Genomic DNA, 14,734 nt, shown 5'->3' with positions numbered 1-14,734 from the left:
CCCAGTGGAAGCTGCCACCGAAAACGTGGCTTAGAAACAAAGGCTCAGCAGCAGGAAAGCAGAAAAAGTAATAACAAAATTTACCTCTTTCACTCTGAACAGCCATACTTAACCTGTAGCATGTACTTATACTCAAGTATACATACACTTCAGAGGTATACAAGCACCCCAAAACATATCAGGTCTGGGTCCCGCGTGGTGCTGTACGCATAGAGAATACCCCAATGAATTCTCCTTCCTCGTCCTATGACTCTATAGTCTTCCTGCCTGGCGTTACTTTGAATATCTCTTCTGATTTACACCTTTCAGGGATGAGCCGTGTCATCCTCACCTCTTGCACTGCAACATGGCATTTTTCCCCAGCTGGCGGGATCTGCTCCCAGCAAGCCCATCAACTCCTGCATTTCTCCGTTACAATCCAGAGTGCTCTGCTGAAACTGCAATGGCATAAACGTTGGCACTCACAGGGGAAGGGAGAGAGGGAATGGATAAGCGTAAGACAGAGCAAGCTGGCAAAATAACAGCACTTCTTCAAAACATCATGTCTAGCAGGTTTTAAAAAAAAAAGAGAGAGAAAGTGAGGAGCTAATGGAACATAATCTACTGCCTGGCTGCATTTTGTCTTGCAAAGAGATCTCAGCTCAGAGCCATTATAGAAAGAGCAAACGCACGCATCTGTCTCGCATCACGCCCTGCTTTACAGACAGAAAGCACAGGCAGAGAAACAGCAGCTAGTGCAGGGCCAGGGCAGAGCAAAAAATCAGGGAGCCCCAGCCCTGCTCTGTGTCACGGCCACTCGATCCCACTGCTTCCCGGTTCAGTCCTGACTTCAAAGGCTACGGACCTTTCATTTCCCGGGAATCACCCTTCATAAAGTTAGTTATTGCGCACATGTGTGTGGAGCCCCTCCACCAGCGAGCTCTTGCATGGGAAGAGCAGTCGGTCCTTAGCTCAGCCCCAGCCATCTGCTCCCAGACGCTCTCCGAGTCAGGGCACTGGGCATCTAGCAACTAGACCTTTCCCCACCCCCAAAAAAAGGCAGGGATACTGGACTAGCTTCTCCCATCAAAACCCCCCAGATGAGCTGGTGTGAAAGATCCCAGACCCTTCTCTGCACTAAACCATCCTGCCCCCAAACCCCCCATGTTCTCCTGGTTTTCATTACCAGCTCTAAACACTTGGGACTGGCTGCTGCGGTGAGCATCAGCTGCATCCTCCACAGCTGCCTGCAGTATAGCAGCACAAGAGATTATCCTTGCATCTGTCATGGATGAGTTTGGGGCTGAAGTGCTTTAAGATGTCTCTGCAGTATATTACCTACCCGCTTCTCCTATTTCTCCAAGTCCCGCTGGAAATATCTGATGTCTTATCAAATGCATCAACTTAGAATACATCCATCTTCTGCAAGTGGGGAAGTGTACCTACCTTTGCATAATGTTAGTTGTGAGGGTAGTCAGCTTTCCACGAAAAGTTAATTACCTTTCTGTAGGGTTGGGGTTTTTTCCTTTAAGAAATAGAAACTGCTATTTAGGTGATTTTAAAAGACCAAAAATAATAATAATAAAAAAATTGACCTTCATTTGCACTCTGGTGAAAGCAACAAAAATCAACTGTTTTCCCTGGGCTAAATCTGTTTGACCTGTGCCCAACCCCTATAATTTCCCCTCGGCACATTTGGAAGGCAATGAACTCTGCACACCTTCCATATGGAGTCATTAAACACAACAAGGAACACCAGGTGTTGCAGCAGCAGGTCCCATCCCCAGTGCTGGGTGCCCACCGCTGAGCAGACCTCTCAAGTGAGCATAAATGCAGATTATGGGACTCCTTAGAGCAGGAAAAAAGGCTATATGCACACGCAAACATTCACACCACCCTGGGAATGGGCTTAAACCCCATAGGAACGTGCTTCAGCCTCACGCCACGACTCTGCTCTCAGCAGCAGTATCTCCTGCCCGCATGTTTTTTGGTGGCAGGAAGGTTACTGTGCCATTGAATGGCAAATGCCCAGCCTCTGGGAAAAGCACCCACATTAACTCCCCAAAGTGGAGCCAGAAGCTGCAAGTTATAAGAGCTACAGGAGGTTCGGCCCTTCCTTTCCATAAGATGCACTGCCCCCACTCATCGCCAGCACCAAATCTGCACATCAGCTCTTTGCTACCCAGCAAGACTGGCCAGGGAAATGCATGAAGCACTCTACACAAGCGGCTGCAGCAATATTTCAAAGCTCACCCTTTGGGGCAGCTTGGGCCAGCGAAGGCTCAGCCCTCCCCAGCCTGGCACAAGTCCCCAATGCTCAACAAAGTGCAGCAAACATGAGAAATCCCAGCCTAGGGGAGATGCCAGCATTTACACCCTTGCCTCGATGCCCGGTTGTGATCAGACACTGAAATACCCCTGCCCCATCCATCTTGTTTCAGAGAAGAGAAAACCCGCTGCCAAATAAAAAAAAAGGGCGGGGCGGGGGGGGGGGGGGGGGGTGGGGGGGATGGAGATGGATGTTTTAAAATAGCCTGACAGTTCACTGAGGCATTTTGGATAAAACAGAAGAAATTCTGACATTCTTCTCAAGTGAAACAATTTGAATGAGATCTGTGGAAATGGACCATCATATTCCATTCGGAGGGAGCTCAGTATTGACCTTCATCGCCTTGTGGAGCTGTTAGTTCCTGGGATTAATGGACCCACTCTCCTCCCTGCTCACCCTGCTTGACTGGGATAGGGAGGGAGAAGAAGAGCAGAGCAAGACAGCCCCCAAGGAGAGGCGATTTGGTATCTCCTGGGCTGTACAGTGAGTTCTCCAGGCTGGAAAGGGCTTTACTGGGGTTGAGCTGGCCTGAGTGAAATATTCTATTTCTGTTTTCTCAATGAAAAAGCTACATATTTTTCTGAGGGAAATTTTTATGTAGGAAAATCTTAGCATCTCAGCTGCAGAAAGTGCATTTTCGTGTTGAAAACACACCAGAAAGATGTGGGGGAAAATGTTTCCAGCTAGCTCTGATGTTTGAGGCTAGATTCCCTTCCCAATACATCTCCGTTTTCTGCCAATTTGTTTACTAATCACTCCCATCTTTCAAATAATGAACTAATTTACAAAGAACTTGACTGTGTCTAAAAAAGAAAAAAAAAAAAAAAGAAAAAAAGCAGCGATGCCCTTGCAGGCTGAACTGCCATGAGAGATGCCATGCACACTCAGATCAGCACAGGCATTTTTCAGATACAGCCCAGTGCAAGCATCTTTCCAATTTTCAGGTACATCCCACATCCCAAAGGGCATTGTGCCTCTAGAAAACCCCAGCTGCCTCCCTCTGCCTGGGCAGCCGCAAAGCCCCAAGGTCTACACTAACATCTTCCCTTTCTTAAAAAAAAAGAAAAGGAGTCAGAGCTTAGTAAGCCTAAGAAGAAAACTGTATGTGTCTAGAAAGGGGCAATCACTTTTTGCTCCTCATGACGGATGCTGAGGGGGACCTGGAAGAGAAGCATCCAAGGATGAACCTGCTCTGGGAAGGACAATGCAATGTCAACAGAGGGATATTTGTGTTAATGCCAGTGTTAAGCTTCTGAGAAAGTCTTGTGTGGATTAACTGCTTGGCAAAGTCTTTAATGCGCTTGGTTATTCAATAAAGTTACAGCAGCTCAAGCAACCTGGTGTGCATCACCTGGTGAATGCTGGCAAGATAGCTGGAGCTTTCCCTGAGCCTCAGTTCTGGGAGTCATGGGAATTAGGCAGAAACTCCCCTTCTGCTCTAAAAAGAGGATTTGTGAGCCTGCTTCCTGTGGAAAAAAGCACAGAGGTGTGTATCTGTGTCTTGATATTCCAGAGATAAATATTGGGTCCCTTGACAAACTCTTAAAATGTTTTGGACTGGCAACACTGACAGAAAGACTTGACAACCTCCAAGCATTAAAAAGGACACTTGGGTGAAGAGCAATTTTGGTATAGCTATCACTATTCACACGATGCCCATGGTAATTCGGAACCAGCCAGGACAACTCCTCCAGCACGGTGCTCTGCTGAACAGCCTCAGAAACCCTCCCAAAACCCTGAGCAGACCAGCCCTGGCTGAAACCTCATTAATTAACCACCACATTACCCTCTCCTCCCACGAGTGGACACCCGTGGAAAGGCAGGAGGGGGGAAATCCACAGGCAGCTCCCCGTTTGCCTTCCCCAACAAAAACTCCTGCAGCAAGAATTCCCCACCGCAGCTCCCAAGAGCTTTAGAGGAGGAACCAAGCCGCGTTTTAGGGCTTGCAACAGGGCAATGGCCTCGCCAGGCTGCAGCGGAGCACATCATCCAGCCCTGGCCACCAAGCAGCGGACGGGAGGAGAGGCAGAAAATAGAGAGGGGCTTTGATGATCAAAGGGCTGGAGAACCTGCCCTGTGAGGGAAGACTGAAGGAGTTAGGTCTGTCTTCCCTGGAGAAGGCTCAAAGGGACCTTATCACAGTATTCCAGTACTTAAGGGGTAGCTACAAAGAGGACAGAGGCTCTTTCTTCACAAGGAGTCACATGGAGAAGACAAGGGGCAACAGGTACGAGTCGCACCAGGACAGGTTTCATACCGATACAAGAAAGAATTTTTTTGCGGTGAGAACAATCAGACACTGGAACAACCTCCCCAGGGATGTGGTGGAGTCCCCATCGCTGGAGGTTTTCAATGTACAGTTGGACAGGGTGCGGGAGAATCGCATCTAGGCTCCCTTGCTCACAAAAGGTTGGACCAGATGATCTTCTGAGGTCCCTTCCAATGTGGGTTGTGCTATGATTCTGTGATTTGATGGGGGTTGGGGTCAGGCTGCTGAGCACCCTGGGTGGCAAGGGTCTCCTTGCCCCCTCCCAGAAACGCTGCCCCCCAGCAGGCACCACAGGCAGGGAGGAGAGGGAAAAGAAATCAGGAAAAAGAAATCCACCTTATCACAGCAAATCTGGCACTCCTTCCCACAGAGCTGCTGCAACCCATCTACGAAACCACTGCGGCAAATCCGATGGAACAAAGAAACTCGCGGCCGCGGGGCGAGGGGCTGCTGCGTCCCTCCGTCCCGCTGCCTGCCTCCCATCTCCCCAGCCAGCACCAACGGCCGCGCGCCGGGGCACCCTTGTCCCCAGCAGCACCGGGATCGGTGCGATGTGACCTCAGGCGGCCTTTAACCCCGCAGGAATTACACTGCCGGGAGGGCTGGGGGAGCTAGGCCAAGTTCCACGTGGGTAATTAGTGCTGCACTAATTGCCGTCATTGTGGGACAGAGATGCACTGTCAAGGTTGATGTGCCCTAAACAGAAGCTGATTTTTGTCACCATGTTGCTCTCTTGAGTTCTTGGAGTGGGAAAGGCAGGGGAGGAGGCTGCTTAAGTCTTAGAGAGGTTTTTTTCTTAATTGATGACCACAAGAGAGCAAAGCTTTTCAGCCGACTGCTCTGTCACAGGGGCTGCAGGTTGAATTAAGCCTTTGCACAATGAAGGAACAAGAGGGACAAGGAATCCCTTTGCCACCAGCTGGCATTCAGGAAACACTTTGCTCTGCCAACGTCACCGTCTGCCCCCAGCGAAGCAGAGCCCACGGCAGCACCAGGTCTCACTGCGCCGCTACACCCCATGGTGCAACTGGCAGAGCCGAGGATGCTTGGCCTCTTGCTGAACTCTCCCACGCTCGCTGTGTGATGTGAAGGAAGGGGACAGACCCAGCCTTGCCAGCCTGGTTTGTTTAAAAATAGGGAGCCAAGCACAAAAAACAAAAAAATAAAAATCTTGCTATGCAATGGTAGGTTGGGACAAACAGCCATCCGCTCTCTTTTTAGCTGAAGGAAATGAGGTTTCTGCACTTACACCTGTCCCCCGAAATGCTGCCAGGGCCAACAGGCAGGAGCAAGGAGAGACCCTTTCCCCACCTGCCTGGGTACGAGCTGCAACACCAGCACAGCCCCTCACAGATGCCAGAGCACCCCTGCGGAGAAGGGCCCCTTCCTCGCACCCGCCGGAGCCGAGCCCGGAGCCTGCACCCAGCTGGGGCCACGAGGACCGAGCCCCCAGCACCCAAGAGTCCCCACCAGCCACCCGATATCCACCACCTCTCCAAAGGGCCTCCTGAGCTTTCCTTCCCAAAAAAGCCCCAAACAAAACCAAATCCCAGAGGAACAGACGATCCCGTACGCCGCAGCGATCAGGGGAGCAGGCTGCTCTCCTCGGAGGCTGAGCCGTCACCATCCCCAGCTACTGACAGTGGTACGCGGCCAGCATCGCTTGCCCACGCAGGCGTAACACCAGCCCCACGGCCCCGCGATGACTACGAGGCTTGTGAGAGCGAAGATTAATGTTAGGTGTATATATAGCTCATACTGAACGTACACAAAGAGCTCTGGCTTCCTCGGCCGGGGGTGGAACGACGTTACGTCAGCCCCCGTGGCGCAGCCGGGACCTCAACTGGGAGCAGACGGCGGCTCTCCCTGCAAGAAATGAGGAGACTTTTGGGAGCCTGCCCCAAAGCAAGGGGTAGGGACAGCCACCCCGAGCTGCTTCTCGCGCCAAACCCTGTGTCTGCCCCCCCGACCCCTCCACCTCACTGCAGGCAAGCCCGAAACCAGCGCGGCTTAGCTTGGGCTTCAGGGCCGGGACCAGGAGCTGCTTGCCCGCACCAGGCTTTGCCTGGGAGAGCAGTGAGGCTTCTGTCAATATTTCGACAAGGGCAGACACCAGTTTAGGCGAAACAGCGCACGGCCCAGTTCAAACCGTTTATTTTTCCACGGGTGTGATGAATGTATCATCTAGCTCAACTCCCTGGTAAGTTTATATGATCGTAAACCTGCAGCGTACAGGCTATCCATTACGCTTCTCCTCTAGAAAAACCTTCCCCTAAGGAACAGCACTTACTCACCCTTCAAACCCTTTCCCAGCACAATGGAATTTAAATGTAATGATTTCCACCTATTACATGCAAAAAACAGAGGTGCAAGCTGGCATCCTCGGCTGCAGGGCAGGCAGGAGCGCCTGGGTCCTTATTTGCTCTGCCCGGTGGCACCCGTGGGGACGTGGGCTGTCAAGTGCCGGAGTCGGCCCAGGGCAGGATCCAGACCTGCTGACACAGAGAGAGTGGGCACTTTAAAAAAAAATCGACAGGGAGAGAGAGTTTTTAGGAAATGAGGCTCCGTATGGCCCATTGCTCGTGGAAAGGTTTAAGATTTTATAACTTGGTCTAATCTGGAAGGATTTCTCATGGGGATGCTGCCAAACTTCAAGTCTGCGCTCCAGCTTACAGGAATACATCTACGCACTGAAGACAGGGATCCTGGGAAGTGCTGGACAGTTTTGGCTGAAATTTTTCAAATAATTCAGCATGAGACAGACGTATAACAGACTTTTCAATCCAAAGAGCTCAAGTTCGGTGAAGTTAAACACCACAGCAAAAAACCACCATCCCAGCAGCTGTCTGGATACAGCAGCCCCAGGAACGGTACCAGCTCCGTGCATGCACACCCCCCGCAGTGTCCCTGCACCCCAGTGTACCCATCGCTTACGACTTTGCCATAAGCGTTATTATATATAATTATTATTTAATTATTTAATAATTACATATAATTATTATTTATAATAATAAAATATTATTTCTAATAATATTTCATTATATTTCTATTTCTAATAATAATTTTTTTTTTTCATATTATTTCTTCCCATCACCTCGGGAAGAAGGCGGTGGCAGGTGGGATGGCAGCATTTAGGGGGACAGTGTGAAAACGTCCAGCACATGCCACATCCTGAAATGCAGTGTCATGTCCTGGGTCAGTGCCTTCTCCTCCAGACACGTCAGAGGAAATTGGGGCCACATCCAGTCTGGGGTTCCCAAAACACCCAAGCAAGCACCCGACTGCACTGAGTTTGGTGCAAGTGGGGATACAACCAAGCAACCAAAAGTTATTAAGCGCAAGTGATGGCGTTTGTGCCATGCACGTTTTGTCCAAGGGAAAGCAGCAAGGGCCCCTGCCTCTACCCACCTCCTCCCAATTCGTGGACAAAGGAACGAAAGGATTTTAGGGTGGAAAAGGGCTCTTTCATCTTAGCAGATAATGGCTGGAAACTGATGCTCAGCAACCTCAGACTACAGATAAGGGGGATGTTTTTCAGCTGCGAGGGCAATCGCTCACTGCAGCCCACCCAGGAATGGGCCAGCTTCACCATCGCTCCAAGTCTTCGTGCTGTGACGGGACATCTTTCACATCACGTAGGAAAATGGATACACTCCTTCAGGCCCGGCACAGAAATCACTGCACCGAGTTCTCTAGGTTTTGATTCTTCTTTTTGCAGGGGAGCAGAGCTGACCGACCTGCCAACTGGCCATCTCAGCCCCCTGGGAAGCAGCGCAGCCCTGTGCCAACCCCGCATCCATCCTTCCAGCCCCTGTCGAATGGACCCAAAGCACGACAGACCCGGGCTGGCTCTCCCCTCCATCGTCTGGTGCAAAAAAACTCAGCTAAGAGGAGTGCATGAAGGACCTCTGAGATAAAAGCTGCACTGTAAAACTATACTGGCGAGCTCTGTCTGGCGGCTCATGCAACTTCTGCAAGCCCTGAAGTTTTAATCGTTTGTTCTCTGCCTTCACAGGGGCAAACAGCCACAGGGGAAGGCTGTACAGATGCTCTCTGTGATGGGGATAGAGGCAGTGACCCCTGTATTTATGTCACTTTAAATGCACAATTTAGGGTCTGGTGAGGGGAAAAAAAACCCCAAACAATCATATAATTGCCTAATTGAGGACTCCATAGTAACGTGCGTGCACCGGAAGGTCAAATGGAGATGACATGAAGAGTCCAAATCTGGTATTTCTGGATTTTTAAGCAATCTGACTTGAAACTATTTAAGATTACCACCATTTTGTAAGCTTTATATACACACACATGCACACACACAAATGTGATCTATGTCATATAAAACATATGCTATCATACATACACAAATAGTACTAACACATCAGAATTGATGCATGATTTTGCATATTTACATTAGGTTAAATGTTTAGTTTACAAAGTCCACATACACATCCTACACATACAAGCACATGATCACATAAGACATCAGATTTGAGGAGCCTTGCTGCACAACACTGTATTCAACATTTTTGAGTATCAGACCTCCAGGAGGATAATTTACTGAAAGACTACTTTCACCAACCCTCGAGCAAGAAATACCATCTGCAGGAGCCAAGCGTTGCATTTTCAGATGCATCCCTTAATTAAGCAGATTTTAATTGGGCGACTCTAAGCTTTAATTAATGGCAAATTGTTAGTGCGCATTCATTTTTGGGTCATGTTCCCAGACGGGATTTTTCCGGATTGGTTTGGAGAGTTTTGTGTTTTGTGGGGCCAGGTCGCAATTATGGTTATTGCACTTTACAGGGAAAAAACAGCTCCCAGGAGCCCCGGAGCCACTGGGCTCCCAATTGATGCAGAGACTGCGAGAAACACACTACACCAAGGAGGTTTCCCACTTTCCCCTCCTTCTTAACCAGAGTATCCCCTGAACAGTGGGGTGAGCTCAGCAAAGCCCCCAGAAACACTCATGTTGTGCCCACTGACGCTGGCACATCTGTGCACTGGGACACGGAGGGGGGATGCTCAGAGGCAGCTGGGGCTTGTGCAACCCCCCAGCACCCCAAATACAGAGAAACGCTGCCACTGCCACCTTTCCCCCACTATCACAGACCCACAGCACTGTGAGGGGTCTCACTCAGGAATCGTTACAGCTCAAACCATGAAAAACAGGCGCAAGTTCAATAATTCAGCCTTGGGAAGGAGGAACCTGGGGCTTTGCCTACCCCACGCAACGTGCCGCGCACATCAGCTTACACAGAGCTCCACAGCAGCAGTGATCACAGGGAGATCAGCTCCCACCCGCTGCCTTATAATGCTCCCCTAAAAATCAACCTCTCCGCCATTTCCAGGCTGGCTTGCTGCTCCAGGTAGTGTGTGGATTAGGGCTCAAGGGACAGATTTGATTCAGTGCAAACACTGTTCGCTTAAAGGGCCTGGGTGTGCTCCGAGGAAGCAGTGCACCGGGCATCCCCATTCCCAGCACGCTGAAGTCAATTCCCACCCACTTCTGGCACCCTCGGCCCTCCTGAGATCATCAGCGAGCATCCTTTTGGTAACAGCTACAAACACAACAAATGGCAACAGCCTAGTTTCCCTCCCAGATGGATTCACCTCCTGCTTTTACAACCCAAAGCCCCAGCTGGGGCTCATGACCTTAGAAACTGACTTCTCCCAAGCATGAGTCACGCAAACCACTATTCCAGCTTGACACAAGGGAGGAGATGGTGCCATTCTGTGACAGCAAGACTGCAGAAATACCAACTGCTTGCTACCCCAACCCAAGCAGAGAACCAGGAGACATCAACAAATCACCTAATCCTGACTGAGCTGGAGTGAGAAAAGAAGACAGGGATCCTCTAAGAAACGGATCCTAATTTCCTTCCAACCCTAAGGTGCCACAAATGCCGCACGCCATGCCCTCTCTGCTGCTGCACGGAGCAGAGGGAACGGCGCAACCTCAACAAGGTCCCACCAGCTTCGAATACCAACTCCCGGCTCAAGTCATCAGCCGCTCTCCTCTGGCACTCGCTCCCCGCTTCAATTATTCCCCACTCGACTCGGGCTTAGTGTGCAAAGCACCCGGCCAGCCGCAGGAGTGCCACGGGTCACTGCTCCAGCTTGCAAAGCCAAGCCCAGCTCCGAGGTCAGGAAGGCTAGCCAAGCTCTGCAGCCGACTGCCCCTCGCTCCCCATCCCTCTCCTTGAGCATAGTTATTGCAGCTGAGCTGCACAGGCCTTCCTCGGAGTAGAACTGCACCATCAGTAGGGACTGGCTGAAAAACAAGAGCCTCAGCCCCAAAGAACTGTCTTGTTTTATGCCAAATCCTGAGAAACCCACACTTTTGGAGGACTGCGCCCCATTCACCAGCAGGATCTACAATAAAACCTGAAAACCCGCCTGAGCTCGTGACCTTTACCAGCCTGGGCAGCAGCGATCAAAGGGTAAAGGCACACATCTGCACGATGCTCAGTCAAATCCTCCTCAGGGCAGCCCCACGACCCAAAGGGAATAAGAACATATAATGAGCATGAAGCTTCCTAATGCTGCTACAGCCAAATGGGACTTCCAGCTCTTCCCTTCCCTGCTGTGCCCGGGGAAACACTGGGCTGCAGACACCCCTCTCCGCCCTCTCCCTTCCTCCCCACACAGCCCAGTACCTTCACTGGAGTTATCACCTCCCAAGTTCCTCAGTTCAACCCCAGTCCCCCCGCACCTTATCCCCACTTGGCTTTTGCTCCAGTTCCAGCCCCTGGAATGCCATTCCCAGCTCAGTTTCCCAGGCTGTGAACTGCATCGCTCCATCCTTGTTTCCGAGCCAAGGTTCAAGCGGAGTTACGCGCTAACTGAGATAAATCAGTGGTTTCCCCCTCAGAAACAGATTCCCACCAACGTGGCTGTATTGAAGCCTCTGGCATGCTCAAACACGCGTGTTTTTGGGCAGGGGTTCGCGCAGTGAACAGGAGCACGAGGTCACCGCTTCTGACTGGGACCCGTACGTGGTAGCACAACGCAAATGCGGCAACAAGTGTCTGAGAAACAGTCAGTCCTTCCTTCAAAATAAGCATCCTTTTTATAATCACTTTATTCAAGTGTTCGCCATCCCCTGCGCAGCCTGTCACTTCCCAGTGAAAAGTCCCAGCCCCACGCACCAAACTTTGGAAGCGGCTGGCTTGGAGTTTTCATGAGGCAAACCAGTCCTGCACCCCATTTTATAGGGTGAGGGGCCTGGACCCCGCTGTGTCCGTCCCAGGCGGGAGCCGGGCAGGGCCTCCTGCCCCGGGGAGGGACAGGACTCGGCGTTCCCAAAAGTTTCACGAAAAGTTTCAGAAGGGTGACTCGGTGAGCAGCCGCAGAGGGGAAAGACGAGGGAGGTGGAGACGTGCTGCAGTGCCCCAGATACAAGAGTAGCTCCAGCTGTGGCACGCACAAGCCCCATTATGTGATATTGTACCTCAGAGAAGCCATTCACAAACCCCGGCAAGCCCGGCTGCTCCGCTCCTGCAGGGCGAGGGACCCCGTGCCCTCCTCCGGAGACCCTTACGCCACACCGAGACCCCCCCAGAGACAGCCCTTCCCTGCCAGCCCCCCAACCCCGCCCGCCCGGCCCCGGCAGCCCACGGGGGGTGCCATTCGCAGCGGCAGAAGCCTTTCAGCCCTCAAAGCAAGCGTGGCTGCCCCGCGGCCGGGCCGCCGGGACACCGGGGGGGGTTGTGTCCGTGCGTGTCCCCGTGTCCGCGCGTGTCCGCGCGTGTCCGTGCCCGCGTGTCCGCCTCCCGACGCCGGCGTCGGCCGCCCCATCCCCGCAGAAGCCCGGCTGCCGGCGGGGGGCCGGCCCCGCTCCCAGCGGCTCTCCCCGCTCCGGCGGAACCCCCGGCCGTCCCCGGGCTAACAGTGCATCCTAGCGGGGACCGCCGCGCCGAGCACCCCGGCCCGGGCCGCCCCGACCGACCGCACGCCCCTCCGGCATCTCCCCGGGGGCGCTCCCAGGCTCTCCCCCCCCCCCCGCCCCGGTGAGCTCCTACCTGCCTGCAGCCCGGAGCCCGGCTCGGGGGGCTCCAGCCCCTCCGGGTACAGGGGCAGGGCGCAGAGCAGCGCCAGCGCCAGCGCCCCGCAGCGCATCGTGCGCCCGGTCCCGGCCCCGCCGCATCCCGGAGCTCGGCCCCGCCGCCGCCGGGGCAGGCACGGCCCCGCCGCCGCCGCCCCCGCCCCCGGCCCGCTCCGCCCCGGCCCGCCCGGCGCTGCGGGGACCCCCCGCGCCCCCCGCGGGGGGCACCCCGCTTCCCTCCGCCCCCTTCCCCACCCGCACCTCTGCAGGGGTTAACCCGCAGGCCGGCGGGCCCAGCGCTGCAGGGGTTAATGTGGCCCGTCGTGTGTGTGTGTGTGTGTGTGTGTGTGTGTGTGTGTGCCCCCCAAAACTGGACGCTCTTCCAACGCCGCCCGGCTGCAGGCCTGGAGGGGGGACCCCCCCTTGGCGGGCAGAGCTGCACGGGGTAACACGCAGACACACACGCGTGTACCGCAACCGGGTGCTGCGGGGCTTAACGACCCCCCCCATGCTCGTTTGGCTTCCATAGGTAAAGGAGGCCCCTCCGTCCCCCCCCAAAAAATAAAAGTTGCTGCAAGCGGTTTTCGGGGTGCTTCACTCCCAGAGCTGTCTCCCAGCCCGCTGCCTTCTCCAGTGGGCGGTGGGAACATAGCAGCCTCCTGCCCTGGCATTTTGGGGTGGGTGGGGGACCCCAACTCTCCTGCGAGAGCTGTGCTGGTCCTCTGCTTTTAACGCTGCTCTTCTTACCCAGAGTCTGGGCCAGTTCAGCCCCTTCTTGGCGTTACGTGGGTTACACCTCACCTCACTCAGGTCCTGCCCAGCCCTCGCACCACTGCGGGCTCCTGCCGAGGCTCGGGGCGCTGACACCCTCCCACCTGCTCCTTAGCACCAGCCACAGCAGCATCACAGTGGAAGGTATTTGCAGACAGACACCCCAAAAGTGAGTTTCCCCAGTCGCCACCCCAGACAGCCCCACGTCCGCGGAGGGCCCTGCTCCAGTGCTGCCCCACGGCAGACCCTGCTCTGTGCTGCACATTAAGCTCTCTGGTAGCACCACTGGCACAGACCCTGACGCTGTGGCCACACCGCTTCCCAGGACTGCTCTGCCTGGTGTGACAAACCCCTGGACGCCCACAGAAGCCCTTTGGGGGTTTTAGCTCAGGCCCACGAAGGAGGCAGGCTCGCTCCCAGTCCGTGCTAGTATTTTCTCTGCAGCAATCACCCAGAGATGCCCAAAAATATGGGAACCCTCAGCGAGGGGCAGCCGGACCTGCCTGCCTCCGAGTGGATGTCCCTGCCAAAGCGCAGGAGGTCACTTGAGTGCCCGGTGGTGTCACCTGGCCGTCATTTTGCACAAACGAACACTGCACCATGGCAGCACAAAGTCAGGCTTCTGTAAGCTCGTCTCTTAAGTCCCGATTGCTGCTTGATCTTGGGGAGACGTGAGCCCAGCTGGGTGCAAAATGTTGCTGCGCTCACCCCTCTCTGCCCTTCCCTTGCCACGCACCGACTCGGCTCGTCAAGGAAACAAAGGTCAGAGACACTCAAGGACTCATTTGCTTTGCCGTGTAGAGGACTTTATTTGTCAGGAACATGTGACACAGGTTTGGCTTTCCTTTCTCAGGTGCTGCTGAATCCCTTTGATCTCCACAGCTGTGACCTTCTGTCCCAGCAGCACATCTCTTGGCTCCGTCCTGCAGCTAGTCTCTGCTGTGGGACGTGCAACCGCCTCGCAGCGCAGAGGCTCTGCCCTCCGCTCCTTTCACACGCCACCATCCCACTGCAGGAGGAGGGGTTTGGGGTGGATCACCTGCAGAACCAGGTCTTTTAAATGCTCTCCATTCCACGAGGAGGAAAAAAACCCACTTGTAAAAGGCATACATTTATTCTGCCACAGGCCTGTCAGCTCAGCATCATCTTTTTAAACACGCTATCATTTTGCTGAATCCAGTAACACAACACAAAGCACATCCTCCTCAGCCTCCTGCAAGAAAATGGGGTTTTATACCCTGTGGGTATTTCAGACTTTTGTGCAGGAGTAGCTGGGCAAGGACTGTGCCTCCTCCTCCTCCTCCTCTCTTTGTGCTGTGCTGGGCAGAGAAAAGGCTGC

General features: G+C 53.6%; 1 protein-coding gene across 2 annotated transcripts in view; it reads right to left on the bottom strand.

The window, feature by feature from the left end:
* Positions 1-12,713, bottom strand: part of COL27A1 (collagen type XXVII alpha 1 chain) — a 98,387-nt gene extending 85,674 nt beyond the window's left edge. For both annotated transcript variants that reach the window (XM_049832983.1, XM_049832984.1), the window contains exon 1: positions 12,602-12,713. In XM_049832983.1, the coding sequence (XP_049688940.1) occupies positions 12,602-12,698 (97 nt within the window). In that variant the 5' untranslated portion in view covers positions 12,699-12,713. The remainder of the gene's footprint in view (positions 1-12,601) is intronic.
* Between the last annotated feature and the right edge of the window lie 2,021 nt (positions 12,714-14,734).

This window comes from Accipiter gentilis, chromosome 29 (assembly GCF_929443795.1).
Source record: "Accipiter gentilis chromosome 29, bAccGen1.1, whole genome shotgun sequence".
Taxonomy (NCBI): Eukaryota; Metazoa; Chordata; class Aves; order Accipitriformes; family Accipitridae; genus Astur; species Astur gentilis.
This window is presented reverse-complemented; position numbering and strand designations above follow the sequence as displayed.